The 26,706-nt window shown below is 45.9% G+C and overlaps 1 protein-coding gene across 1 annotated transcript in view; it reads left to right on the forward strand.

The window, feature by feature from the left end:
- Window positions 1–21,157, forward strand: part of sez6a (seizure related 6 homolog a) — a 105,532-nt gene extending 84,375 nt beyond the window's left edge. The window contains exons 10-16 of the mRNA XM_063204239.1: window positions 2,863–3,059; window positions 6,870–7,064; window positions 17,702–17,893; window positions 19,594–19,788; window positions 20,096–20,134; window positions 20,471–20,579; window positions 20,870–21,157. Of these exons, the coding sequence (XP_063060309.1) occupies window positions 2,863–3,059; window positions 6,870–7,064; window positions 17,702–17,893; window positions 19,594–19,788; window positions 20,096–20,134; window positions 20,471–20,579; window positions 20,870–21,035 (1,093 nt within the window). The 3' untranslated portion in view covers window positions 21,036–21,157. The remainder of the gene's footprint in view (window positions 1–2,862; window positions 3,060–6,869; window positions 7,065–17,701; window positions 17,894–19,593; window positions 19,789–20,095; window positions 20,135–20,470; window positions 20,580–20,869) is intronic.
- Window positions 21,158–26,706: the final 5,549 nt, after the last annotated feature.

The following is a 26,706-nucleotide window of genomic DNA, read 5'->3' on the forward strand; positions in this document are numbered from 1 at the left end:
CGTTCCAATATGCGACCCTGCGTCCTCCACTTGTGCTTGTGGCCTCATCGTACCAGGAAGTAATACATTGTGATGACATCACTGACAACAGCCTTATATTTCAATATCTCATTTTCTCATTTTCAAACAGGATGGTAAATGAAGAATAGTCCCCCAAAAAATGTTTGGCTAGGCTGACAGCAGGGAAACTTAATTGTTTTCTCCGCGGAGGCGGTGCATCAGCAAAACGTGAGGCCACAAGCCCAAGTGGAGGACGGAAGGTCACATTATTGTAATGGACCCACTGTGTCTGAGCCCCGTCAGTGTGCCTGAGCCCCTCTCCTGCTATCCTGTCTTGGGGAGCAGGGATGGGCAAAATGGATTCATTAGTTACAATATACTAGTGCCATATTGTCCAAATCACGTTGTTTTACCTATCCCATGCAGCCAGGTGATTGGCTGGTTGAATTATCACCTGGTTAAAGCCATTTGGAATATTGTATGTGGCCCTAGGATTGTAACTATTTACAGTTTTTGCCTACTGCTTGCACACAACTTGCAAAATTTCGCTCATAGAGTCAAAACTCTACACACAAGCCAATTACTCTCAACACTTGAAGATAAACCCTTCACATATATGCCAGCATGAAACTCTGCTATCAAAACCTTAACATTGCCATAAAAACTCAACAATCTTTTGTCAAAGCCTCATTTTCATGTCAAAAGACACACATTAGCACCAAATGAGAAAACAAATTAGATCAATGTGAAAACAGTTGTCTACTTTATACAAAACACAGCTGTCTTTCTTTTTGTGATAGTCTATTCAGACTCACAGAATGTACATATTCACAAGACCCCAAAATTCAATACTGTACATTACATAACTGCGGCTTACAGTACAGGACATTAAACTGAAACAAAATATAAACAGTAGGCCTACATCACTCTCAACACAACAGTGTGTAGGTGAGCTTATGGACCATTTGTTTGTGTATTGGGTATATTCACAAATTTTCAAACATCTAAATATGATACGAGACACAATATGCAGCTGACATCTACATGACGTCATCAAAATTATATCATGTTCAGTCAGGTTGCTCAAGTGCTTGCTTGGTTGTGTTCTGAAAATGACACTATTACGTGTATTTCTACAAACTATCATGTTCATACCTAACAGAGAAGACAAAAGGCTACTCCTGGCATCAGGCTAGGTTTTATAGAACTTGAGTCAGTCAATGCCATACTCCATATTTTACTCTTTAGTACCGTTGTGCTATTTGTTGTTTTGTTTGAGTGTAGGAAGGTGTGAATTTAGCAAAGAAGCAATCAAAGTAAAACTTTGTAACTGGCAGAATAGTGGTTAATTTTGAAAGCATGTGTTTTATTGTCGGTGCCTAAATCTTGTCATACATCCAGTGTGTTTTGTTTTTTAACAGATGTGTTTTCCCAATGATATGATGAGTGTTCATTTTTTAATGGAGTGTCTTATGAAGGAAAAAGTGTGCAGTGACATGAGCAAGTGTGTTGCATAAAGCAAAATGTGTGTTGCTGAATTGCTACTACAGTGTTAAGCAGAACTTTTGTTTAAGGTACGGACACACTGTGTTTAAGTTATGTTACCAACAACTTAACAATATGCTATTTTGGTCCAAGCATCAGCCTATAGTGTTCAATCAGTAGGCAAATACTGTAATCAATTTTCCTCATCACTGTTGGTTCAAACTGTAGCACATACCTTTTTTCTCATGTCAGGCCGGCCAGAAAGCGGGCAGGTAGGCTTTGCAGGCACGTTGTCAGACAGGCAGGTAGCGAGGCAGGCTGTAAGTGTTAAATGGGTATGCCACTATTTTGGGGCTTAATACAGTTAAAATCGTTGGCCAGGGTTTATAAAGGTGGTAAAGTGTCTTGTTTTTCATGTAAGCTGTAAAAGAGGGAGTATGTAGCTAAGCTAGTGAAAGTCAATGGATCCGTGTAGCATGCTACAATGACAAAGACGAGACATCAGAGCGTTTTATAAGTAGCATCCAGTACAGCTCTGCCTCTCCTCTCCTCTCCTCTCCTCTCCTCTCCACTCCTCTCCTCTCCTCTCCTCTCCTCTCCTCCTCTGTCCTATCCTCTGCCTCTCCTCTCCTCTCCTCTCCTCTATCCCCCTCTCCTCTCCTCTCCTCTCCTCTTCTCTCCTCTCCTCTCCTCTCCTCTCCTCTCATCTCCTCTCCTCTCCTCTCCTCTCCTCTCCTCTCCTCTCCTCTGCTGCCTGCCTTTCCTCTCTCCTCTCATTTGAGAGGAGTGTCATTGGCTTACAAGTTGTGCCCTTGTTCCAGGAGAGAGACGAAGAGAGGCACGAATGAATTATTAGGCCTAGATTTAGCTGATTTCATCTTATTTAATTTTATTTCTCGTTTATTTTACTTGAATCGTGGATACTTTTATCCAAAGCAACTTGCAGTTATTTAGATAGGTACAGGGTCTTGGTTAATCAATGTAAGGACACTCCTCAAGGGCATTTTAGCAGTGGATGAAGCTGTTAGAAGACCACACATGTTCTTCCGTCTGGTAAGGGCATGATTCAAATGTACAGGACCAACAACCATTTGGTTGTGGCTGCAATATACTATGCATTTACATAAACAGTACACCATCAAAAGAGCAGATTAATGGCATTTTTTTTCAAAAGCCAATATACCTTTTTATTGCATCTGTGTTATTTTATGATGCGCATAAAGAAAGTTGTGTTTTTATCGCTGTCGATGCAATATTAAACAAAATAGAATTAAAGGACTCCTGCAGCTACAAAACATCAGCTAAATCTAGGCCTAATAATTCATTCGTGCCCCCCATGTTCCCTGTCCTGTGTGGTGTCTTTGTGCTGTGCTGCAGCCTCCATCTTGGTAGAAATGACATGCTGACCTTCTTCGACGGCGATGACCTGACGGCTAACATCCTGGGCCAGTACAGCGGTGCGCTGCCGCGCTTCAAGCTCTACACCTCCATGTCCGACGTCACCATCCAGTTCCAGTCCGACCCGGCCACCAACATCTACGGCTACAACAACGGCTTCGTGGTGCATTTCTTTGGTAGGTGGGCGACAAGTGGTGTTGCCAGATAGGGAGGTTTCCTGTCCATTTGGGTTGCTCAGTTAGGATGGCCGTCTGCCGGTGAAATGGTCAAAAACGGGCATTAGGCAGGATTTTCTGGCGATTTCCGGCCATCGATATCAATACAGTTTGGTTCAAATTGGGCGGGATTCAGAGTGTCCAGGTGTTTTTTTTGAGCATTGTTTGGGCTGGAAATGATCAGACCTACTGTATCTGGCAACCCTGGCGACAAGTCCTGTTGCAGCTGTGCTGCTGTACAAAAAAGCAAAGAGCAGTAACAACATGTTTTGTTAAGACTGAGTTAAGACTGAAAATAGTCTCAAAAACACCTCATTTATGTTGTGATAATAACCTTATGGTCCAAATGAGTCCCGTTTCAGAGATATTGCTCTGAAAGTCAAATATGCAGTAATTAAAATATCCAACCTAATACCAATACTTCGAAGACATTTTTCTCTGCCCTTTGGCTTGATTAGAGAGTAGGGGTTGGAAGGCTCAGGGTTCAAGTCTCAAGGACGTAGAAAGGCTATACGTAGGGGGATAAATTACAAAGTAAAGCCCGATTCGGACGGGACTTTTATTACCTATGGACCCCCGGTAATTCGGATTTGTGAGGTAATAATTCCGCCGCAACTTACCTACTGTATTTCGGCGAAACACAGACGTCCTGGGGTAATTTCACATAGACACGCCGTCTGCACCCCCTTGTAATGTCTGTGATTTGAGTAAATAACAGACGTTTATTTATCCCATCTGAATGCGCCCAGAAAAATCACAGAGGCCCGGGGTTAATTGCGAATTACCAGGGGTCCATAGGTAATATTTATCCAGTGCGAATCGGGCTTTAGTAAACAGGACTGTATTAAGACACTTTAGTGCCCCCCGGCCACTACACCTCGCAGGTGCCCCCTTTAGGAACAATATTTGTTAAGTTTGTGTCATGTGGTGCCCCCTCACTGGTCAAAAATGATTGGTGCCACTGGGCCCTGTGCCGCTTGCCCTTATGGATAATCCGGCCCTGAGATAAAACACCAAATGAATTGTACACCCACACACTTGGTAGAAGTGCCCTTGAGCAAGGCATCTAATCCTGCACGGCTCCAGGAAAGCTGAAGATACACATTGGCAAACTTATTCAGCAATGTGTTTTGGGCAATGACACAATAAGATATTTAGACTGTTTAACAGTATAACACTTTCATTAAGAGAAATTGGATTATCAGCAGACAACCATTTTTTAATAATTTCATCAGAGGTAGAGGAGGAAATCATGTTGTTGATGCTTGGCAACGTTCAAAAATTTAACCTGTGTGTCATTACTTTATGATGTGTTTCTCAACAGGGGGCGGTACAGCCCCCCTCCCAGAGGGTGTTGGGGAGCCCTAGAGGGGGGCATTGAGAAGGAGACAGCTGAGAGGGCCGAAGTTTAGTTGTCATTGGGGGCATTAGTCCATTTAAATGTTTTAATAGTAAGGCGAGCGTGGGCAGGCTTATCATGTGTTCAAGCAACATGATCTCCAAAAATTGCGTGCTCCTGGACATGGATGTTAAGGACACAAAATCCGTGTCCAGGAGCACGGATTTTGCCAAAATTCCGTGCTCCTGGACACGGAATTATTTTCTGTGATGGACACATCGAAGTGCTCTCTCTACTCCCACAGTTCTATGTTTCCACAGTCTTGTGTTTTCTCAGGATTTTTCTAATTCTTACTGACAGGTTAGAGTTAGGGATTGTTTTGGTCTGGGCACAGCTAGTATTCTTTCATTCATGAATTTGATAACCTATCAACCAACTGGAAAAGGTATTTCTCAAAAATATGTATTAATGACAGGTTAAGGTTTGGGAATGTTTTGGTCAGGGCACAAATTAAATTGCTATAGCATTATTTTGTTTAGGATTAGCATTTGGTATGTATTGTCTAATGATATAATTAACACAGTGCTGTGGGAATATAGAAAACACTTCCGTGTGCCCATCACGGAAAACAATTCCGTGTCCAGGAGCACGGAATTTTTGGAGATCAGGCTTATCATGAGTTCAAGGGGATGCTGGGAGGGTTATGATGAGATCCAGGGGGGGGTTTGTTCAAAAAAGGTTGAGAACCAGAGTAAGAACTGTTCCCTACTTCTAGAATTTTACTGGAACACTCCACCTCCGCCTCCACAGAAGTCTGTGTTAAAAATCCTGCAAAGTTCTGGAAAAATTCTTATCATATTTGTGGTGGTACTCCTCAAAGGGCTATGTGTTTTCCCTTAGTTCAGAGGTGAGCACAGTAAGGTCTGGGGCTGGGGCCACATGCCACATGCCTGGGGACCACACATTCTACACCCAATGAGGCCTTTGGTACAAAATGATTGGCCACCCCTGCGGCCTGCCTTAGGTCGGGCACCACCTCTCTGCAGACATCAACCTGCTTCAGAGCAGATGCAGACTGCTGTATATTTGGCTGTGGGAGAGACTTGTACTCAATAACACTGGCATGAAGAACTGTGGAATGGACAAAGAAGAATAAAAATAATGTATTGTTGAAGAAATATTGACTAGGAATATTAAGTTTACCTAGGCTACACATAATCATTTTTATCAGACATGGAAGCAGTGGAGATCATTTGTTTTCATTTTATAACACTAATGTACCCAATAAACCTTAATAGAGCTCGAATCCTTAATAGAATAGTGTACCAGCCTCCCTATTACCGAGGAAAGGGCTATTGCACTGTACAATTTGTTTTGTTCAGAGACCTCCACGGGCAATGCAAATGAATGGTATTAGGCTGTCTGGCAGGATTAAGTTGCCAAACTCAGTGGACCTGAATCCACACGGCCCTGCCTGCTTAAATTGGGGCTGGGATTTAACTCCATCTTAATGATGCCAGCAGGGCTGGCCTGGGGGAGGAATAGGGCCCGGGCACTTTTGGCTTAAAGGGGCCTCTCTTAATTAGCTGCGCAGAACTGAGTCACCGGTGGGCCCCGCACCATTGTGGGCCCCTATTTTCAGTATAAAAAGAAGACAATCCGCACACTTCAGGTCTATTTTTGTGCAAAGAAGCTTTACTTGACTTGCAAGCTTTCGGTCCTTAGACCTTCATCAGGCAGAGTGCCCCTATTTTCAGAAATTGATTTTTTTTTACATTTCTGGAAATAGGGCCCCACGAGGGTGCGGGGCCCACCGGGAAATGCCCGCTATGCCAGATGGCCAGTCCAGCCTTGGGTGCCAGGCTCTGCATACAAAACAATGTTCACTTGATCCCTCTTAATTTGGAGGTAAATCTTACAGCTGGCGGCTGCCTTATTTATTTCATTTTCTTTTTACCACTGAAACTCACTGCAATGTTTGACCACATTTTTAGGCTTATGATCCCACAGTTTATTGGTGTAATTTCATTATTTTATCCTTCTTAAATTCTTTCGTTGCTTCTTTCTTTCTTTGGCTTTCTTTCTTTCTTCTTATCCTTTCCACTGTCTTTCCTCACCTCCTTTCTTCTCTCCCTTCTTTTCCACTCGCTTCCTCCTCCCTCCCTCTCTCCCTCTTCTTTCCTTTCCCCTTCTCTTTCTATCCCTCTTTATTTTCTCCCCTCCCACCCTCTCTCTCCATACCTTTTCTTTGTCCCTGGTCCAATCTCTCCTTTCTTTTCTCCCCATGTTGCCCACTCTTTTTCTACCTCTCTCTCTGCCTATGCTCCCCCACCATCCCCCTCTCTCCCTCTCCTTCTTGTCCTTTGCACTTCTTTTCTCTCTCTCGATCGCGTCCCTCCTCTCCCACCCCCACCCCCACTCCACCCCTCCAGAGGTGCCCCGTAACGACACGTGTTCGGAGCTGCCGGAGATCATGAACGGCTGGAAGAGCACGTCCCACCCGGACCTGATCCACGGCACCGTGGTCACCTACCAGTGTTACCCCGGCTACCAGCTGCTGGGCTCCGAGGTGCTCATGTGCCAGTGGGACCTCACCTGGAGCGGAGACGTGCCCACCTGCGAGAAGGGTGAGGGGGGGGCAGGAAGCAGAGATTCTTTAAGTATATAGAGATATGCCAACATAATAGGTTTCTATGGGCACCTAACGTGACCAGGTTCCGGTCTGCCTAAAGAGGGGAGTGTCATAATGCTGCTACAATGAATAGAACAGTCCTTAGGTCTGCCTAGGTCTGCCTAAGGGGGGGCATAATAGAACCAGGAAACAATGGGCCAATGGAACCTCTCTCTCTCTACTCTCTCTGGCGGAAGGGTTTGAACCTAATTGAGGTGCTGTTTCCACGTAGCTGGATATTTTTATATGTGGATATTTCTTTCTCCTGGTTGCATTGGTTTTGCATAGGTTTTGGCCTTCCGTTTCCACGTAGAAGATATTTAAAAATCCAGGAAAAAAGCAAGATATCCTGTTTAGGGGGCTGAAACGCATTTGTTACAATGGAGGATTTATTTTTATCCACATGTTGCGTTTACACCTAACCAGGAGAAAAAAATACCCTGCTAAAAAAATATCCTGCTACATGGAAACAGCACCTTTTGGCAAAGGACGCACTCAACTTCTTGGAAAGACGAAAGTCTTTGGGTGCGCGCTAAAATGTATCAACTTAAGGAAGAAAAATCCGCACTCACAAACTGCGTCTCATTATTTATTTATATTACCACGCACTGATGAAGGCTTGATAGACGAAACGCGTTTGCTTTTTGGACATGGTGGTAATATAAATAAATAATGAGACGCAGTTTGTGAGTGCGGATTTTTCTTCCCTAATTTGAACCTAATTGAACCAGTTTAAACCATTAGAGCCGTTTAAAGAACCTGCTTGGTATGGACTAAGGTTTTAAATCAGTTTGAACTGCATTGTACCAGTTAGGTCTTAACTTGGTGGGATTGAATGGGATTTGAACTGGATTGATCCGGTTGAGGAGGTAGAATCGGATTGAAACAATTTGATTTTCATGCTGAGTCATATACAAGCCCTCTGCAGCCCTGACAGAGAGCTGTGTTAAAGTGATACCATCCCATTTTTGGAAATAAGCTCAATTATGACAGTGGGGGAGGTGTTATAAGTTGGGTAGGGTAGGACTGTATTTTTAGGACTGGTTCGGTATTGACAATCGCCACGGTATGTCGGTCAGAACATATAGGCAGGAGACAGACTTCAGTTTTCTATACTTTTATCTTCTTCACCAAAACATACATACACAGAGCAATGCACGCACAGGGGGGTCAAACTCAGACTGGACAATTCACATTGAATGGGGTTCTATTGGGGTATGATCATATTTGCAGTATGGTTCATAAGGGCATGTAATTTGGGATAGGAGTCATTTGCGGCATGGTTCTGTAATAATAAAAGACAAAGAAAATACAGAATACATAATATTAAACATATTATTCACATTACTAAATACACATTCACTGCTATACAATATTATAGCAAGAAATAAGGCACTGGAAAAATTGCCCACTAATAATGACCAAACCACTACTCTGGCCACTGGACTATAAGAAAATGCCCATAATAAAGACTAAGGCACTTGCAATGATAACAGGGAAAAATACCCAGTGGTTGCTGGTCTATAGTTAAGGCACATCAGCAACCGATCATCACGCATGATCTGCACGCATGAATCTTCATGGCTAGCAATGAAGTTGCAACAAGCTGTTAGCCAGCGCTAAATAATGCTTGGTCATTCATAACTACCCATACAGTTTACACACTGTAACTTCGAAATAATTCGACATAAGGCTTCAAATATACAATATAACATCACTATAGACAGTTTAGCAATGAAATATGACCCTTAGAAAACGAACTAAGGCAGTAACAGTAAGATATTTTCAACAGAAAGCATGTAGAAAAAACGATTGCAGTAGCTAACTTTAGCAGCTAAATTGAGACACTCATATCACTCAAATTCGGTTGAAAACACATCTACAAACATCTACAACAATACTACAACTGAAAACAAGGCAGGAAATACTTACAATTTGTCATCCACGCACACCACAAACGAACACAAAGTTGAATAGGCAGACGGCACGTTTCAGCTGACCGTCTCCCAAAACTGCTGTGTAATAATGGCTGAATTAAAAGGATTCCAAATTGTCTACATAAGTCAAACCTGTAGAGGGCGCTGTTTCCACTGAAAGTCTATGGCCTTTACAACACAGCCGCCCCCAAATATGCTAAGCATATTTGCTCATTGTAAAGGCTCTCACGAAGAGGGAGGTACACTGTCTGTCTGTCCATCTGGAACCTCTGGAAGGACGATGAGTCGAGCCACCGGACGAGTGAAGCTCCTGTCGTTCATCATGACCTCGGCGGTTCTGATGAGCCCATCTTGACCAGCGAAGACCTTGACGACTCTCCCGATCGGCCAAGCAGCTCTAGGGAGCTGCGGATCCACCATCATGACGACCTGACCTGCAGCCAGTGGCGTGGGGGAAGTGTGCCACTTCTGACGGATCTGCATGGTCGGTAAGTGATGACGGATGAAGCTCCTCCAAAAGTGATCCGTGATGATCTGACTCTGCCTCCAACGGCGTCTGCTCAGGGCCTCCGACTCAGGATACACCACTTGTGGGAGAGCGCTGTCGGGCCGCCCCATGAGAAGCAGGTTTGGGGTGACAGGGTCAGGGTCTGCCACGTTGGAGGAGACGTACCCTAAGGGCTTTGAGTTGAGAATGCACTCAACCTCCACCAGCACAGTCCGAAGGACCTCTTCAGTCACTGGTTGAGAGCCGACGGTCGTGTAGAGGGCTGCCTTCACTGACCGTATCTCCCTCTCCCACGCCCCACCGAAATGGGGTGCAGCAGGTGGGTTAAAGTGAAAAGAGATTTGGCTCCGGGCTAGGGTCTGTTGCAGGTCCGGACTCATGTCCTTGAAGGCCTTGTGCAGCTCCTTTTCTCCACCCTTAAAGTTTGTCCCCTGGTCGGAGTACAGCTCTGCAGGTCGTCCACGGCGAGCTATGAATCTCCTCAGGGCCATGAGGAATGCATCCACATCTATGCTGGTCAAGATGTCCAGATGTACTCCTCTTGTGGTAAGGCATTTGAAGATGATGCCCCATCTCTTTTCATTCCGTCTTCCCACTTTGACCAGGAATGGCCCGAAACAGTCCATGCCTGTTGAGTGGAAAGGAGGCTTGTGGAGACGCAGCCTAGCAGCAGGCAAGTCCGCCATTTTAGGAACTGCTGGCTTGGCTTTCCATCTCCGACACTCAGTACAGAGGAACTGCTGCTTGCGGATGGCCTCTCTTGCTCGTAGAATCCAGACTGTCCGGCGCATTTCTGCGAACACCCGTTCTGGGCCAGGATGGCGGAGCCTGCTGTCGTAGTCTAGGATCAGCAGCTGGGTTGCTGGATGCTTGGGGTCGAGGACGATGGGGTGCATAGTTGAATACTCTAGCCCCTCGGCTCTCCGCAGCCGTCCTCCAACTCTGATGAGTTCCGCTTCTGGGTCGAACTCGGGTGCTAAGGTAAGTAGCCGGCTGGATGAGGGGACAGGCTTTCCTGCTTTCAGCAAGCGATACTCGTCAGGGAAGTGCTCCAGTTGCACTGCTCGGAACAGGAGTCTCTCAGCATCTCTGTAGCATTCAGCAGAGGGTGCACCGTCCTGGTTGGCCGCCCCGTGCAAGGACTGTGCAGTTGCATCGAGGAGATCCTGCCAGCTCTTGTACTGATTAGCATCAGGTATTGGTTGATTGTATTCCACAGTGGCTAGGCCGCAGTACGTAGGCTTCCTGAGTTCCCCAGTATCATCTTCTGCGGCTAAGAGTGGTTTGACTGGCCACTCCTCCGGTGGCTGAAGAAGGAATGGTGGACCCTGGCTCCATCTGTTAGGCGCTGCAAGCTCGGCCAATGACTTTCCTCTTGTCAGGTCATCGGCGGGATTCCGCACTGAATCCACATAGCGCCAGGACTCCAGACTGGTGAGCTCCTGGATCTCTGAGACTCGGGTTCCCACAAAGACCTTGAATCGACATGACTCGGACTGTAGCCATGTCAAGACCGTTGTGGAGTCAGACCATAGCACTGTCTCTCTTATGGGGAGTGTGAGCTCTTCCTGTAGCAGCTTAGCTAGTTGAGCTCCGACGACAGCAGAGCACAGCTCTAGGCGTGGCATAGAGTGTTGCTTCTTCGGTGCTACCCTCGATCTGGCCATCAGGAAGGAAAGAGCCACTCTGCCCTCTGGATCTTGTGACCTCAAGTATGACACAGAGCCGTACGCTTGCTCCGAAGCATCACAGAACACATGCAGGTCCCGCACTACATCTGGGTGATCCATCTCTGCTGGCACGTAGCACCTTGGGAGGACGATCAGTGAGAGGGAAGGGAGCTCGCTCACCCATTTGTTCCAGGCTTGAAGCAGCTCGTCAGGGAACAGAGGGTCATCCCACTGCCGTTTCTTGTCCCACAATCTCTGGACTAGTACCTTAGCTCGAGTAGTGAATGGTAGGATGTACCCAAGCGGGTCGTACTGGCTGGCCAGGACCCGGTACACCTGCCGCAGAGTCGGTGCTTCTTCCTTTGTAGGCCTGTGCTTGTAGCCAAGTACGTCTGTGTGGCAATCCCACCGCAGCCCCAGGGTGGACTCATTCACCTCCATGCTTTCCTTGGCAAGCCAGAGCTCAACCTTGTCGGAGCGGGCCTCTGTAGGCAGGTGTTCAATGACACTGGGCATATTGCTAGCCCACTGGCGTATCTCAAACCCTCCCTCCGAGAGCACAGACCGCAGCTTGTCGATGAGGTGTTTGGCTTCGCCCTGGGTTTGTGTGCTGTGAAGGCAGTTGTCGACGTAGAAGTCCCTTTCCACGCACAACCTCACGTCCTCGACCGCTGCACAGTGGTCGGTCATGTGCCTTTGAAGGGCGAAGGTGGCACAGCAAGGACTACAGGTTGTTCCAAAGGGCAACACTTGCCACTCGTAGATGGTTGGGGGGCACTCTGTCTTTCCATTTCTCCACACGAAGCGAAGCAGAGGCCGGTCTTCAGGGAGAAGGCGCACCTGATGGAACATACCTTTTATGTCCCCGCTGATGCCAATGGCGTGCTGGCGGAACCGGAGTAGCACTCCGAGCAGTGAGGGCCCTAGCGTTGGTCCAGGTAACAGCATCTCGTTGAGTGACAGGCCTTTGTGCTGGAAGGAGCAATTGAACACAACTCGATGCTTGCCGTTGTGCTCAACCATGTGGTGAGGTATGAACCACGACTCGGTGTCATGCTCCAAGTCACTGCTGTGACGCTGCACCACATAGCCACTGTCGACTAACTTCTGGATCTCGGCACTGTATATCTGAGCCCTCTCAGGAGTCTTGACCAGTCGCCTCTCCGTACTCCGGAGCAGAGGCATCACTGCATCCACTGAGGCTTGAAGAGTAGGCATGCCTTTCTTCCTCAGCAAGGGTGTGGCGTAGCGCAGAGTGCCTGCGATGTCGATGCGCACGGTCTTGCTTTCCAGGAGTGCGATGGCTGCCTGATCTTCTCTGGACCGGGTGACCAGCTTGGGATTCCGTGGTGGCAGGACATCTAACTGCCATAGCTTCTCCACGTTCCTCTGTAGCTCAGCTGCTATGGGATCCACGGATGTGAACTGGCAACTTGTTGGCCTCAGCCTCTGGTCCAAGACACTTGCTGGTCCTTGTAACACCCACCCGAGCCTGGACTTAACTGCGGCAGGCCCTCCTGGAGGTCCCAGCCTCACTGGCTCAATAGGCGTGATGAGGTGGGGATGGTCTGCACCAATCAGCAGAAGAGGACTGGCATGGGTGAAGGACTGGATGGGCACACTCTCCAGGTGCCTGTATTTCCTCTTCAAGGACTCCATAGGGTAGGAGTGAGAGGACAGTCCAAAGGCTTTGGCTGTGAAGGCCTGCTTTATCTGAAAGCGCTTCTTAGGCCAAGCTGTTGACGAGACAGTGAACGAGACACATGCACCATGGAGAGTTTGAATGTCTTGCCTGATGGTCCTCAATGCCAGGTCTTCAGGGCTGCCCTGCAGTCCAAGCTTCTCTGCTGCTTCTGCGAGAAGGATGGTCCGTTCAGAACCATCATCAAGAACTGCATACGTGTCGAGTTTGCGGCTGCCATGCTGAAGTCGCACCTTAATGACCTTCAGAAGAACTCTCTGGTTGTCTCTAGGTTGATCCAGGTACAGGGTCTCCGTTGTAGCAGTAGGCACCGTGTCAGCCTTCTTTGATGACCTCTGGTTCACCTCATGGAGCACTTGAAGGTGGATGTTCTGACAGAGGCCGCATGACTTCTTCAAAGTGCATTGTGCTGCTTGGTGGGCTCTGCCACAGCGCCAACACCTGTGCTTCTCCCGGATCCACTGGATTCTTTGGTCTGTGTTGAGACCCTGGAACTTTGCACACTTGCTAAGAAAATGTTCTTCATTGTCGCAGTAGGGACAATAAGCCTTGAACTTGCCATTCTTAGCCTTGGCTGATGTGCTACTTTGCTCAGCGGGTGCATTGCCGGTGGTGTCCTTTCCACTGTGCAGGACGGTGGTAGACTTGCTGGATCGGGAGTCCTTCTTCCGATCTGCCTTGCGAGTCTGCTGCTCTTTGCCGGCTGCGCTGCTGAGCACCCCTTCTGGGTCTTGGTACCAGACTTCCGTCCGCAGCCACTCCGCTAGCTCCCACAGGGTGTGAACATTGCCAGGTTTGTAGTGCATCTGCCGCTTGAATGTTGCCCTTAGCTCTGGAGGCAACTTGCTGAGTAGACGGGCTACATGGGATCCACAATAAAGTTCAGCTTCACCTTCTGGACCCAACGTCTTCAGCATACCCACCAATGAACTGATCTGGAGGGCAAATCGCTCGAATGAGGCAAAGTCACCTCGGCGGACGTCAGGAGCGTCCATGACCTTGGCTATGTTGTTCAGGGCAAGCTGGTGGGGTTGCCCATACTTCTCCGTCAACGCCGCCATGGTGTGGGTGTACGGAGTGGGCGAATGCAGATACGAATCTGCTACTAGGCGGGCTTCTTCCAGCAGCAGATGATCCCTCAAGATCTGGTAGCAGAACAGCTCTGTGCTGTTGGCAGGAAGAAGATTCTCCAGTGATATCTTGAGCTGAAGAAACTCACTGGGGTCTTTATGGACGAAGTCGGGAATGGACGGCTTTGGCCCCTTGTAGGTGAGTTCCCTTGTCTGCACTCCCAAAGGCAGCTGCTGGCGTTGAAGTGCAGGAGGATTTGGCTGCAATGGAGCTTGCCTGCCGAATGAGGGTACTGGAGGTGGCCGTCCAGCATATGTAGAGTATGCTGGCTGCTGAAACTGGGAATGAACTGGTTGACCAACTGCTCCCGCTGCATTCCTGAACTGTTGATAACTGGGACCATAGCTTGCTGGTAAACTACTCTGAGGCGGCAGCAGGAGGGACTGCGACACAGGTTGAGCCGCCACTTGCTGTGGTGCGATAACATGAGGTAGAGAGGCAGTCAACTGTGCTTGTGGCAGTGAGGTAGCATTCACCGTAGGGATGACTGCTGGGGCAGGAAAATGATGCACTGGAGCCTGCTGTGGCTGTGATCTGGTATCCTGCTCCAGGGATCTAGGAGACTGCACTGGTGACAGTGCGTGAATTTTGTCCTTCACCATCTGTAGCTCGCTCATCACCTTCTCCAAGTATGCCATCACTGGATTGGATAGAGAGTCTGATTGGGCAGCAGTAGAGTCAGGTGCCTGAGACGGTTGCCCATGCTGAGGGTGCTGCGGTGGCTGACTCACCTGGTTCACTGATGGCGGCTGAAGGTGATTTACTGTAGACGGTGGGGGGTGAGGCTGGATGGCGTCAGACTGGTTAGGAGGCTGAGGTGCAGTGTTAGGCATGTTGACAATGACCGTTGGTGACTGAGGTAGAACTGGCGGCGGAGCGTCAATGTCTATCAACAAGGTGTCGTCAGTCTCAAATGCGGAGGCGTGATGACGGGGTGAGCTGAGGGACTGTAGTTCAGCTATCCGTCGTGGGGTCACACTCGCTGGACTTAGCAGTTCTACTTCTCTGTCTTCTATTACCTGGTCACTCTGGAATAGGTAATTGCTGCTACTTACAGCGTGTTGTCTCAGACTCTGGCGGAGCTGACGAACAAGGCAAATGTCTGGACCAGCTCCTATTGCTCCTAACTCAGTGATTAGCTTATCCAATTCCTCACGCAGCATCAGGGGGTTAGAGGTGTCTGGCGACGGTGGTCGAATGGAAGTTGATGTGAGTGCATTACCATCAAATTGCTGTAGGGGGCGCACTTCATCCTCTTCGACCAGCCCCTGTGCATGCTCTGTGTAGCTTGTGTGTGTAGCTTGTTGCCTGGTGGTGTTGTAATTCACCACAAAGTCCTCCAGGTGGCTGGGTCGGCGCGTCTGGCGTCCTGGAAGACTTGACTGTCTCTCATCCATCCTGTATCCGCGGTAACCGTCAATCCGGCTCGAAGGACCTCAATGTGGGGGAGGAGTTATAGGTAGGGTAGGGTAGGACTGTATTTTTAGGACTGGTTCGGTATTGACAATCGCCACGGTATGTCGGTCAGAACATATAGGCAGGAGACAGACTTCAGTTTTCGATACTTTTATCTTCTTCACCAAAACATACATACACAGAGCAATGCACGCACAGGGGGGTCAAACTCAGACTGGACAATTCACATTGAATGGGGTTCTATTGGGGTATGGTCATATTTGCAGTATGGTTCATAAGGGCATGTAATTTGGGATAGGAGTCATTTGCGGCATGGTTCTGTAATAATAAAAGACAAAGAAAATACAGAACATATAATATTAAACATAATATTCACCTTACTAAATACACATTCACTGCTATACAATATTATAGCAAGAAATAAGGCACTGGAAAAATTGCCCACTAATAATGACCAAACCACTACTCTGGCCACTGGACTATAAGAAAATGCCCATAATAAAGACTAAGGCACTTGTACAGAAAACAGGGGAAAAAATACCCAGTGGTTGCTGGTCTATAGTTAAGGCACATCAGCAACCGATCATCACGCATGATCTGCACGCATGAATCTTCATGGCTAGCAATGAAGTTGCAACAAGCTGTTAGCCAGCGCTAAATAATGCTTGGTCATTCATAACTACCCATACAGTTTACACACTGTAACTTCGAAATAATTCGACATAAGGCTTCAAATATACAATATAACATCACTATAGACAGTTTAGCAATGAAATATGACCCTTAGAAAACGAACTAAGGCAGTAACAGTAAGATATTTTCAACAGAAAGCATGTAGAAAAAACGATTGCAGTAGCTAACTTTAGCAGCTAAATTGAGACACTCATATCACTCAAATTCGGTTGAAAACACATCTACAAACATCTACAACAATACTACAACTGAAAACAAGGCAGGAAATACTTACAATTTGTCATCCACGCACACCACAAACGAACACAAAGTTGAATAGGCAGACGGCACGTTTCAGCTGACCGTCTCCCAAAACTGCTGTGTAATAATGGCTGAATTAAAAGGATTCCAAATTGTCTACATAAGTCAAACCTGTAGAGGGCGCTGTTTCCACTGAAAGTCTATGGCCTTTACAACACTGACAGTGCAAATTTTACCTCCAAGCAAGCAGTTAACATTGACTCCTATGAGACCAGTTAGCCGCCAGCTGGTCTCATAGGACTCAATGTTAACTGCTAACATGCGGGTAAAATGTGCACTGCCATACTTAGAGAATGGTTGAAAGTACAGCAGAAAGGTTAAACTCATTTCTTTAACTCAAAGGGATGTGTAATATGAGCATATTTCCAAAAATGGGACGGTATCACTTTAAAAGTGGAACTTCAGGCCACTTCCCTGCCCGAAATGTCACATTAAAAAAGAGCAACGGGAGCTTGGTGTCGCGGACTTTTCTTTCAGTTTTTTTCAGGGTATTTTTGCAGGTCCTGCACCCAATCTTTTTGAGACGGATGTGCGTGTTTTTTTTCTCTCTAACTACTCAGAGAGACAGACACAGTACAGTACAGTAGCATCTCCCTAATTCAGAGCCAGGCGTCCTTTTTCACCAGCTTTATTTCTGTCTGCGCGCCGCGTTTACTGGTCACTCAGGATGATTAATGTGGGGCGGCCTGAGCACATGGAGCTATCAGGGACATGGAAAAGGCTTGCTGCAGCCTTAAGAGCTCTTTTTACGGCCGCCTTTACTGCGAGTCAATCTCCACAACGCACTGCATTAACATTTATCAGCTGCGTATCCTCTGGCAATGATACACATTGGTGTAGCGCTTTAGTCATTCATTACGTGAAAATGTGGATTGCTTTTATATACTTTTTTTCTTTACATCAAACAGGTAGTCAGTAATTCCCTCTTTCTTCTTCTGTGTGTGTGTGTGTGTGTGTGTGTGTGTGTGTGTGTGTGTGTGTGTGTGTGTGTGTGTGTGAGAGAGAGAGAGAGAGAGAGAAAGAAAGAGAGAGAGAGAGAGAGAGAGAGAGAGAGACAGAAAGACAGACAGACAGACAGACACACAGAGTAAGACATAGCAGTGTGTGTGTGTGTGTGTGTGTGTGTGTGTGTGTGTGTGTACGCGCGCGCATGCGTGTGTGTGTGTCAGTGTGTGACTAATTATGCCTCTACGTACTGTATATGTGTGTTTGTTTATTTGTGTGTTCCTAAACCAGTGATGGTGTGTCCGGATCCCGGCACGGTGGAGCACAGCCACCGGGTCATCACGGGCTCGCGCTTCGTGGTGGGCTCCACGGTGGAGTTCGTCTGCAACAAAGGGTACTTCCTGTCCGGCAGCTCGCTCCTCACCTGCTACAGCCGCGACATCGCCGACCCCAAGTGGAGCGAGCCCACGCCCAAGTGTGTCCGTAAGTACACAAGTACACAAGTACACACAGTGCACAGCCGTGACATCGCCGACCCCAAGTGGAGCGAGCCCACGCCCAAGTGTGTCCGTAAGTACACAAGTACACAAGTACACACAGTGCACAGCCGTGACATCGCCGACCCCAAGTGGAGCGAGCCCACGCCCAAGTGTGTCCGTAAGTACACAAGTACACTAGTACACATAGTACACTAGTACACAGCCGCGACATCGCCGACCCCAAGTGGAGCGAGCTCCTGCCCAAGTGTGTCCGTAAGTACACATAGTACTCAAGTACACATACGTAGTACGCATAGTACACAGCCGCAACATCGCCGACCCCAAATTGTTACCAGCCACAGCCAAGTTTTACCAGCATTTGGCTGGTTGGCAGGTGCCAGTGTCAAGCCCTGGTAAGTACACAAGTAGCCTACACAAGTACACATAGTACACAGCCGCGACATCGCTGACCCCAAGTGGACCAAGCTTCTGTCCAAATGTGTCCGTAAGTAGTCAACACACACGCGCATACACACATAGTACACAAATATACAGTATGCACAGGCAGACCCCAAGAGGAGCGAGCTCCTGCCCAAATGTGTCCGTAAGTCAAGACACGCACGCATACAGTACACATAAGTAAACTTCAACTTCAACTTTTCAACTTTATTGTCCCCAATAAAGGGCCGATTAGGTGTGCAGCAAGACATATACATATACAGTAGACAGCAACAATATATACCACAGGACAGACAGTGGTCAATACACAAGTACACAATAGTACACAAGTACATACAGTTCGCACAGGGAAGCCAACAGGGGGGGGGGCAAAGGAGTCAATTGTCCCGGGCTCAGGGAGAGAGCGGCCCGGGGCCCAGAATTGGGTCTCCATTACATTTCATATATTGAGAGGGGGGGCCTTTCAGATGGTTTTGTCCCAGGCCCGACCAGAGCTGTCATCGGTCATGCGTACACACTCACACACATCTACACACATATAGTATGAATGTGCATACATGCAGTAAATACACTGAAATATAAATAACTACTACCAAATAACTAAGTGTATAGGAAGAGATAGGAAACACACTTTATACTGTACACACTCATACATAACTTGCTATTTCAAATGCACACGCACACACACACACACACACACACACAAACATACACACATACACACACATCCCACTGCCAGTGTAACGCCGGTCACGCAATCTCAGGGCCCTGTCAGATGGCGCCACCTGCTGGTATTTTGTAATATTACACACCATTGCAGAGAGCAGGTAATTAGTCTCCATCCATATTGAGGTGAAAGTGAAAGTCCAATTGGGAAAATCCAACTCCCATTGTCATTGTGACACAGCACTCCACAGTACACAAGTGAACACTGCACACAACGAAATTGCATTCATGCTTCACCAGTGCAAGGGGGCAGCCCTCAATGGCGCCCCTTGGGAGCAGTGCGGCGGGACGATACCATGCTCAGGTCATGGAGGATGGGGGAGAGCACTGGTTGATTACTCCCCCCACCAACCTGGTGGGTCGGGAGTTGAACCGGCAACCTTTGGGCTACAAGTCTGACGCCCTAACCGCTTACCCATGACTGCCCCATGTTTATTGTGCACATTGTGTTTGCACAAGACTCTTGTATAAGTAGCAATACTAACTGAGTATGAAACACGATCAAATCTTCCATGACAGCTGACAGGTACGAGCCGTGCCGGAACCCTGGGGCTCCCTCCACCGGCTTCCAGAGCCCGGAGAAGGCCTTCTACCAGGCTGGGGAGACTCTCAGCTTCTCCTGCAGGACCGGATACGAACTGCAGGGGGAGCCCACCATCCGCTGCATACCCGGACACCCCTCCCAGTGGAGTGGCACGCCCCCTACCTGCAGAGGTGAGCTAGTACAGTCATGTAAAAGTTAACCCGTTAAAACAGAGTTATACATGATTTGCTGTTACCAAAATGGCAATGACCAAGTCATAGTGCAATACTAAAAGCCCTGTGTTATGCCATAGTATAGTGCAGTCTTCAATGACTATTACAGCGTTCCACTGGTGGAATGGCGTGCATTATGGGGCTACAGTTAAAATTTTGAAGTTAACTTTTGATTTGTTGATCTCAGATAAGCATGTATTGTGCAAATGAGCTTGTGAGGGTTGTAATAGGTAGTTCATGTTTGTCAGTTTTGTGTTTTCTACAGCTACCACCTCAGGATACATGACTGAGCGACGCTTAGATGGTAGGTCATGTTGATATTGCTTATTATTGTTGTATTTTATCTTGTTTAATTTATATTACATTTAAGTAACTGATATACCCATAAATTAGCAACTCTAATATCATATAATATAATATTATGTTGCATTAAAGTAGAGTAGAGTAGAGTATCATTTATTGATCCAGAGGGAAATTAAGGTGTCAAGTAGCATACATACATACATAAATACAGAAGAAGACACAAGGACATTACACACAACATTGCACATATTATACATACATTATGACTATATTATAATATGCATAATGTGTAATTATGGTGATAAATTGACCTGTGATGTGTCTAAAATGTTCTCAGTTGACAGTTCAGACACAGACTCGGGGACCACCAATTTGGCCATCGCAGTCATGGTTCCCATCGCAGTGATCCTCTCCCTGGTCTTCGTTGTGTATGTCTACTTTGCAAAGTGAGTATAATAATGTCTCATGACATAGTAGTATATAAGTAGTAGAAAGTACTTATTTTTTTATGTTTAACTATACTGTCTTTACAGAATGTAAATTACTGATGACAGTACCGTCTGAGTACAGAGTAAAAAAAAGTGTGTTTTCAAAATGAGCATTTATAATATTGTTCATCTGGTCCTAGTGTTGAATCTGTTTCTGAAAGACTCTCTACTATTAAATCGCCGTACCTAGTAATGTAGTATTGAGATTTCAGTTCAGTAAAGATTCTTGGTCTTGTTCCTCAACACAGACTGCAGGGCAAGTCTCTGCACATGCCCAGTACCTCCTCCCTGCCCCCCTATGACAACATGACGGAGGAGTCAGCATTTGGCAACCCCATCTACGAGTCGGGCGTAAGTATGGACGCCATGGACCTCAGAGACGTGGACTCCCACAACACCATCGTCCTGTCCTGAGCCATCATCATCATCATCATCCTCATCATCAACGTCGTCATTGTCATCATTGTCATCAACATCATCTTCCTCATCATCATCATCATCCCGATTCATCATTCATCCTAACTATACGACAGCCTCCAGAGCTGGTGTGTGAATGTGGGAATGTGTACGTGTACATTTGAAAGCGCTTTGAGTCAAATTCATAGTTGTGATACTACGCCATATAAATACATGTTCAATTGTATTGTATTGTGTTGTATCACCAAGAAAAGCTGAAGTGAACAGAGCCGGATGAGGTCCAGAGATCTGGCCTACTTGCGGTCCACACGTTAGCTCCCAATATGATATGTCCCAACCCATCATCACGCTCTCATCCTTTGTGAACTGCCTTGTCATCTCTCTTCTGGCCAGCAGAGGGAGTGCTGCACCTGCATCAGCATTCCATAGCGTCATCATCACAATACCAACTCAGTGGCACTGCTTTTGTTCTCACATACATGTAGTACTCCTTAACCCGTTAAGACACAGCATTATAAATATGCTGTTACCAAAATGACAATGACCTAGTCATAATGCATTACTGAAGGCCCTGTGTTATGTTATAGTATTGCAGTACTATGGTAGTTAACTTTTCAATGACTATTACAGCGTGCCACTGGAGGTATGGCGTGCATTAAGGGGCTACAGAAACCATTTCACCACCAGGTCACTGTGTTGTACTCCCAGACATGCAGTATTTCAGTGCTCATCATGCTCGTGTTGAATTTCAGCCCTTCAATTGTTTGTCAGTGTCACGTTATGTCAATCTCATGTCAATCTTTTCAATGGGCCTATACTATTACTAAGAAGCTGGTTCAGCAGTAAACCAGGTTACGTTAAGAGGTAAATCATCTAATGGAGGAGCCTGGGGTCCTCATTCTTAAGAAAGTGAGGACCCCAGTCTCTTCTATTAGATGATTTAGCTCTTAACTTAACTTAACCCGTTTTACTTCGAAACCAGCTTCTTAGTATAGGCCCCTGAAAGAAAGCCAAAAGGGACTGAAAATACCACATGAAATTTATCAAGGAACTGTGATCTGATTCTAGCCCACTCTCACCATTATTCTGATGTTGTTGTTGAACATGTGTTATGAGAATGTCAGCTTACACTTTCAACCTTCTGCTGAAACTACACAAGAGTGTATGAACGCTATGAAAGAATGAAAGAATGAACAACGGCATAACCTTTCTCCTCTTATTGAGCTTCTCTCATAGGCTACAACCTTGCACCCAGTCTACTGGACTTAATTACTATTGTTTGATATCTGTCTGTCTGTCTGTCTCTCTCTTTCTTCTTCTTCTTCTTCTTCTTCTTCTTCTTCTTCTTCTTCTTCTTCTTCTTCTTCTTCTTCTTCTTCTTCTTCTTCTTCTTCTTCTTCTTCTTCTTCTATCTGTCTGTCTGCTCTGTGTATTCCTGCAGAGGAGTCACGAGGTGAGAGCTCTGATGTCAGCTGCATGCAATCATGAGGTCAAGTCAGGGGTGCGTTTCTCGAAAGCGTTGTTGATTAGCTACTTAGCAACTTGGGTAGTTGTCAATGGGAAATTGCATTGCAAACAAGAAAATAGCTAACGTAGTTAGGCAACTATGATTTCGAGAAATGCACCTGAGACAAGAATCGTGTGTCTGCATCAGGTCATGTCATATGCAGGGCCGGATTAACTCACAGGCTAGATATGGCTGTGGCCTATGGGCCCCCACCAGCCAAGGGCCCCCTGATTGCTTAATTGCAGATGTAGCATTGGAAAATACTATATGTTACTACTTGTTAATACTCCTCTCTATAGTTGGCAGACATAATTTATAGCTCGGAATTATGCCGCTTTACGTAATTTTGTCAAGATTTTTTGTTCTACAGGGAGCCTATCGCAACCTGTAGCCAAGTTAGGGGGCCCGCCCAGGCCATTGTAGTCCGGCCCTGGTCATGTGTCCTGTCAGAAGAGTCATGTGTCGACCTCCAGCCATGTCATAACACTATGTCATCTTTATGTCACATGTCATCTTCACACCTGCTCAACATCATTCTGTTGATTGTTTGTCACTAGTGTCAGCCTCTGTGCGATTTGTGGCATGTGGACACACACACACACACACACACACACACACACACACACACACACACACACACACACACACACACACTGAAAGTTCGGTGAAGTTATGCACAAAATATGCTTGAGATCCTAATTCCCACCCATTGCATATTTTCTCCATCCATTCCATCTTACAACATGCTACGTGTCTGTTGGCACTTGTTTTGTTATGTATTTATTATTTAATAACATTTTTGTTTGCTTGTTCTTGTTTTTGTGTCAACATTTTAAGCATGAAACCACATTCAGGTACATTGTGCACTTTTACTTTTGTCTGCTCTTGCATCGCAAATTAGATCAAATACTAAGCAGAATTATGTTCAATAGATAGGCCTACTCAGTCAGAACATAATGTTTGCTTCCACAAACGCATTTCACATTGCCGTGTACAAACAAGCTAGAAGCATGTATGCATTATTTAGGACGATTGTATTAACATTCATCCATAGGTTTAATGGAGACCGTAGGTATTGTGACTTATACCCATGCTGATCCCTTGAGTGTTGGAGTGATGATGTTGGTGATGTTTGTGTTTGACCTTCGCAGGACAGAAGACAGTATGAGGTCTCCATTTAGAGGGCGTCCAGGCAGGGCAGGCTCTGTGCGGACATATAGGCCTACACACAAACAAGGCCTCGCCTTGTGATCTCTACAACTTTCACCTATGACCTTTTGCTCCCCTGCACACTCCTGTCTTTTGGTACTCCTAGTCCCCACCCCCCACCCTCCCCATTAAAAACAATCCTGGACCCAGGGCCCTGTACATATATTTTGTCCAAAGGAACTGTATAGTTCAGGACTGTATAGACCAGAGAGTGTGGGCAACATGGTATTATTTTTGTAAAATGTTCACTGGTGATGGCTGGCTTACATGTATTGTCATTCTGCTATACCCTCTCTGACGAGTTCCCAAGAGACACCCCCCCAAACACCCCCCCCCCTAGCGTTTGAAAAATGACACAGAAATATGTACAGATTTTCAACTGTCCTTTTTGTCTGGTTCAACTGAACCCTGGAGGTCAGCTGGATGTAAGTTGCAAGGATCTCAAAGGACCAAAAGTGTGACCTTAGGTACAGAAAGTAAAAGTCCTTCCAAAATGTTAACAGTCCAAGTTATTTTAGGTCTTCCTTTCCTCTGGCCTCTGGCCAACTGACAAGAGACACAACATCATCGATGATGACGTTTTTTATTATTATTATTGTTATTAGTATTATTATTAGTATTTAATAAGCCTATTGCAAAAACACAATTGAAAACCTTTTCATGTTCAGTCAGGGTTAATGAATGGAGGAAAGCGGCCTGCTCTGACTGCTTGACAGTGGGGGAAATGATGATGTTTGTTTCCCACAGAGGGGAGACAAGATGAGGTCAAAGGCTGGAGGAACTAAAATGACTTGAACCCTACGCTTGTTTCAATCTGAACCAGCAGAGGGGTATACTAAGAAGCTGGTTCATGAGTAAACCAGGTTAAGTTAAAAGGTCTTAACTTGGTTAACTCCTGAACCAGCTTCTTAGTATAGGCCTATAGGCCCCTGATCCCCAGATCAGCTTATTGTTGTAGTCACTTGTGTTGAGAGCACAGGTAGAAGGAAAGATGGCTGAACTTTTACTTTTTCAATCCCTTTTTTCAAACCTCTGCAAAGGACCAGCAGTGTATATGTGATAAACCATTCTGCTGTATTTCACCAAAAAGGCACTACAGACATCTGCATGGGGTTTGTCTTTCCTATAAACATTTTGTGAATAAACAAAATCTCTAAAATAATATACGTGTCCGGTGTTTATTTTTGCATGTCACTGTCAACCATTTTGAAAATATAACCTAATCCCTAATTCTATACGCCTAGTTATTGTGTAGGAAATTTACATTGATCATTTTGTCTAGGACGGTTACGTACATTTGAAGAATCTTTTGCAATGCGGTGTATCCACCATTTTTGACTTTTGCTACTTTTACTATTGAAGATGACTGTTCAGAGGTCATATTACCTATGTTTGAATTCTTGCCATTGAAATATTTTGAGAACATATTTTTTCAACCTATATTAATGCATTTTGCAATGCAATGCAATGCAATGGATTGCCCAACACAAAAATGCCAATTTCCCTATATTCTAGCCTACAAAATGGAGATACACCGTTTTGCAAATGTCTTCACTTTTTACAGTGTTCTTGTCTCTTGTATACAGTGCTATACAATAGAGTTGAAAATTGCCTATGCAAAGCATATGCACATGACAATTAATTCATTAGCTGTAGTATGTGTAAAACTTTAATAGTTGGCCTATTTTAGATGTCTGCACGATTTTCATATTAATTGAGGTCAGTGTAATGTGAATGCTGCAAAGCATAAGCAGAGCTGTTCACTGCTGCTAAATGAAGACCTCGCAGAGGACCAAAAAGTCCATCTCTTTACAAAGAAGTAGCCTAAGTAAGTAAGTAGCCTAGTAGCCTAGGCCTAGTAAGTAAGTAGGGAATACGTATTGATCTGAGAGGGAAACAATCTACCCGGAGCTCCCAGCTCTTGCTGACGTATTGCAGAAATACCCTATTAAAATCAAAATGAACGACTAAACATTGAAAAGTCTTGGTAGTTTTAAATAGGTCTATAAGCTGGGCTCTACGGCTCAGAAGTCTTTTGCCCCTTGCTCAACTTGGGTCGTATCATGTAGCTACAAAAAATCTGCACAGCACCACCAACGCACATATCATATGATAGGTGATCTTTCATTGGTTCTTGGCTGCAACGTGATTACACTGAACCAATTGGATCATGCCATTTGAAAACAATGTTCCTATGATGAAGGCAATACGACGGCGTATTTTCTGCCGCTGCTGCTCTGTTGTTCAGCCTATTAAGGCCAAATGCCATACTAGAGTTCTGTTGTTGTGTCCGTATGCTAATGTTTTTAAAACATCTTGTGGATCAATCCTCCAGCCAGGATGTTCCGAATGTTGGAGTCTAGCGCGCGGTCTGGCGCGCTCTGTTGCTCCTGCAAACATGGCCGCAGTCTGCTATGAGACGCATGCGCACATTTCAGTGTGCGATGCCTTGACGTAAAGTTGTCAATTTACTGGTGTTTTTTTTTTTAGAATGTAGTTTGTCACACACCTCAAAATTGTTTAAAATCCTGACAATCGACTTAAATGAATTAGCACGCTATAGTGTTTGATCATGCAAATTTTATTTTCTGTGATATTGAACGGGGAACATCAAAAAATTAAAGTAGTGTAGCGAGTCTGGGGTTTGCCTATGTTGTGTATGTCATGTTCCATCATTCTGTTCTGTTCTATTTGTGTGTGCGAGGCACTGTTGGGGTTCCAATAAGGGGAGCGGGAAGTTTTGGTGTTTACTGCGAGACCGAACCAGCTGTGCTACAGTTGGGTTACCAGTAAGCTGTGTACTTGACTTGTGTTACTTTTATGTGGCGTGGCTGTGGCCAACAACAGTCTTCATTAAACGGACACTTCTGTCTACATCCTGTGTGTTCCCTGGCTACCAAACGCTACACTGGTGTCAGAAGAAAACTTCGGTTTCGGTTTGTCTCGGTCAGC

Source organism: Engraulis encrasicolus, chromosome 7 (assembly GCF_034702125.1).
Source record: "Engraulis encrasicolus isolate BLACKSEA-1 chromosome 7, IST_EnEncr_1.0, whole genome shotgun sequence".
NCBI lineage: Eukaryota > Metazoa > Chordata > Actinopteri > Clupeiformes > Engraulidae > Engraulis > Engraulis encrasicolus.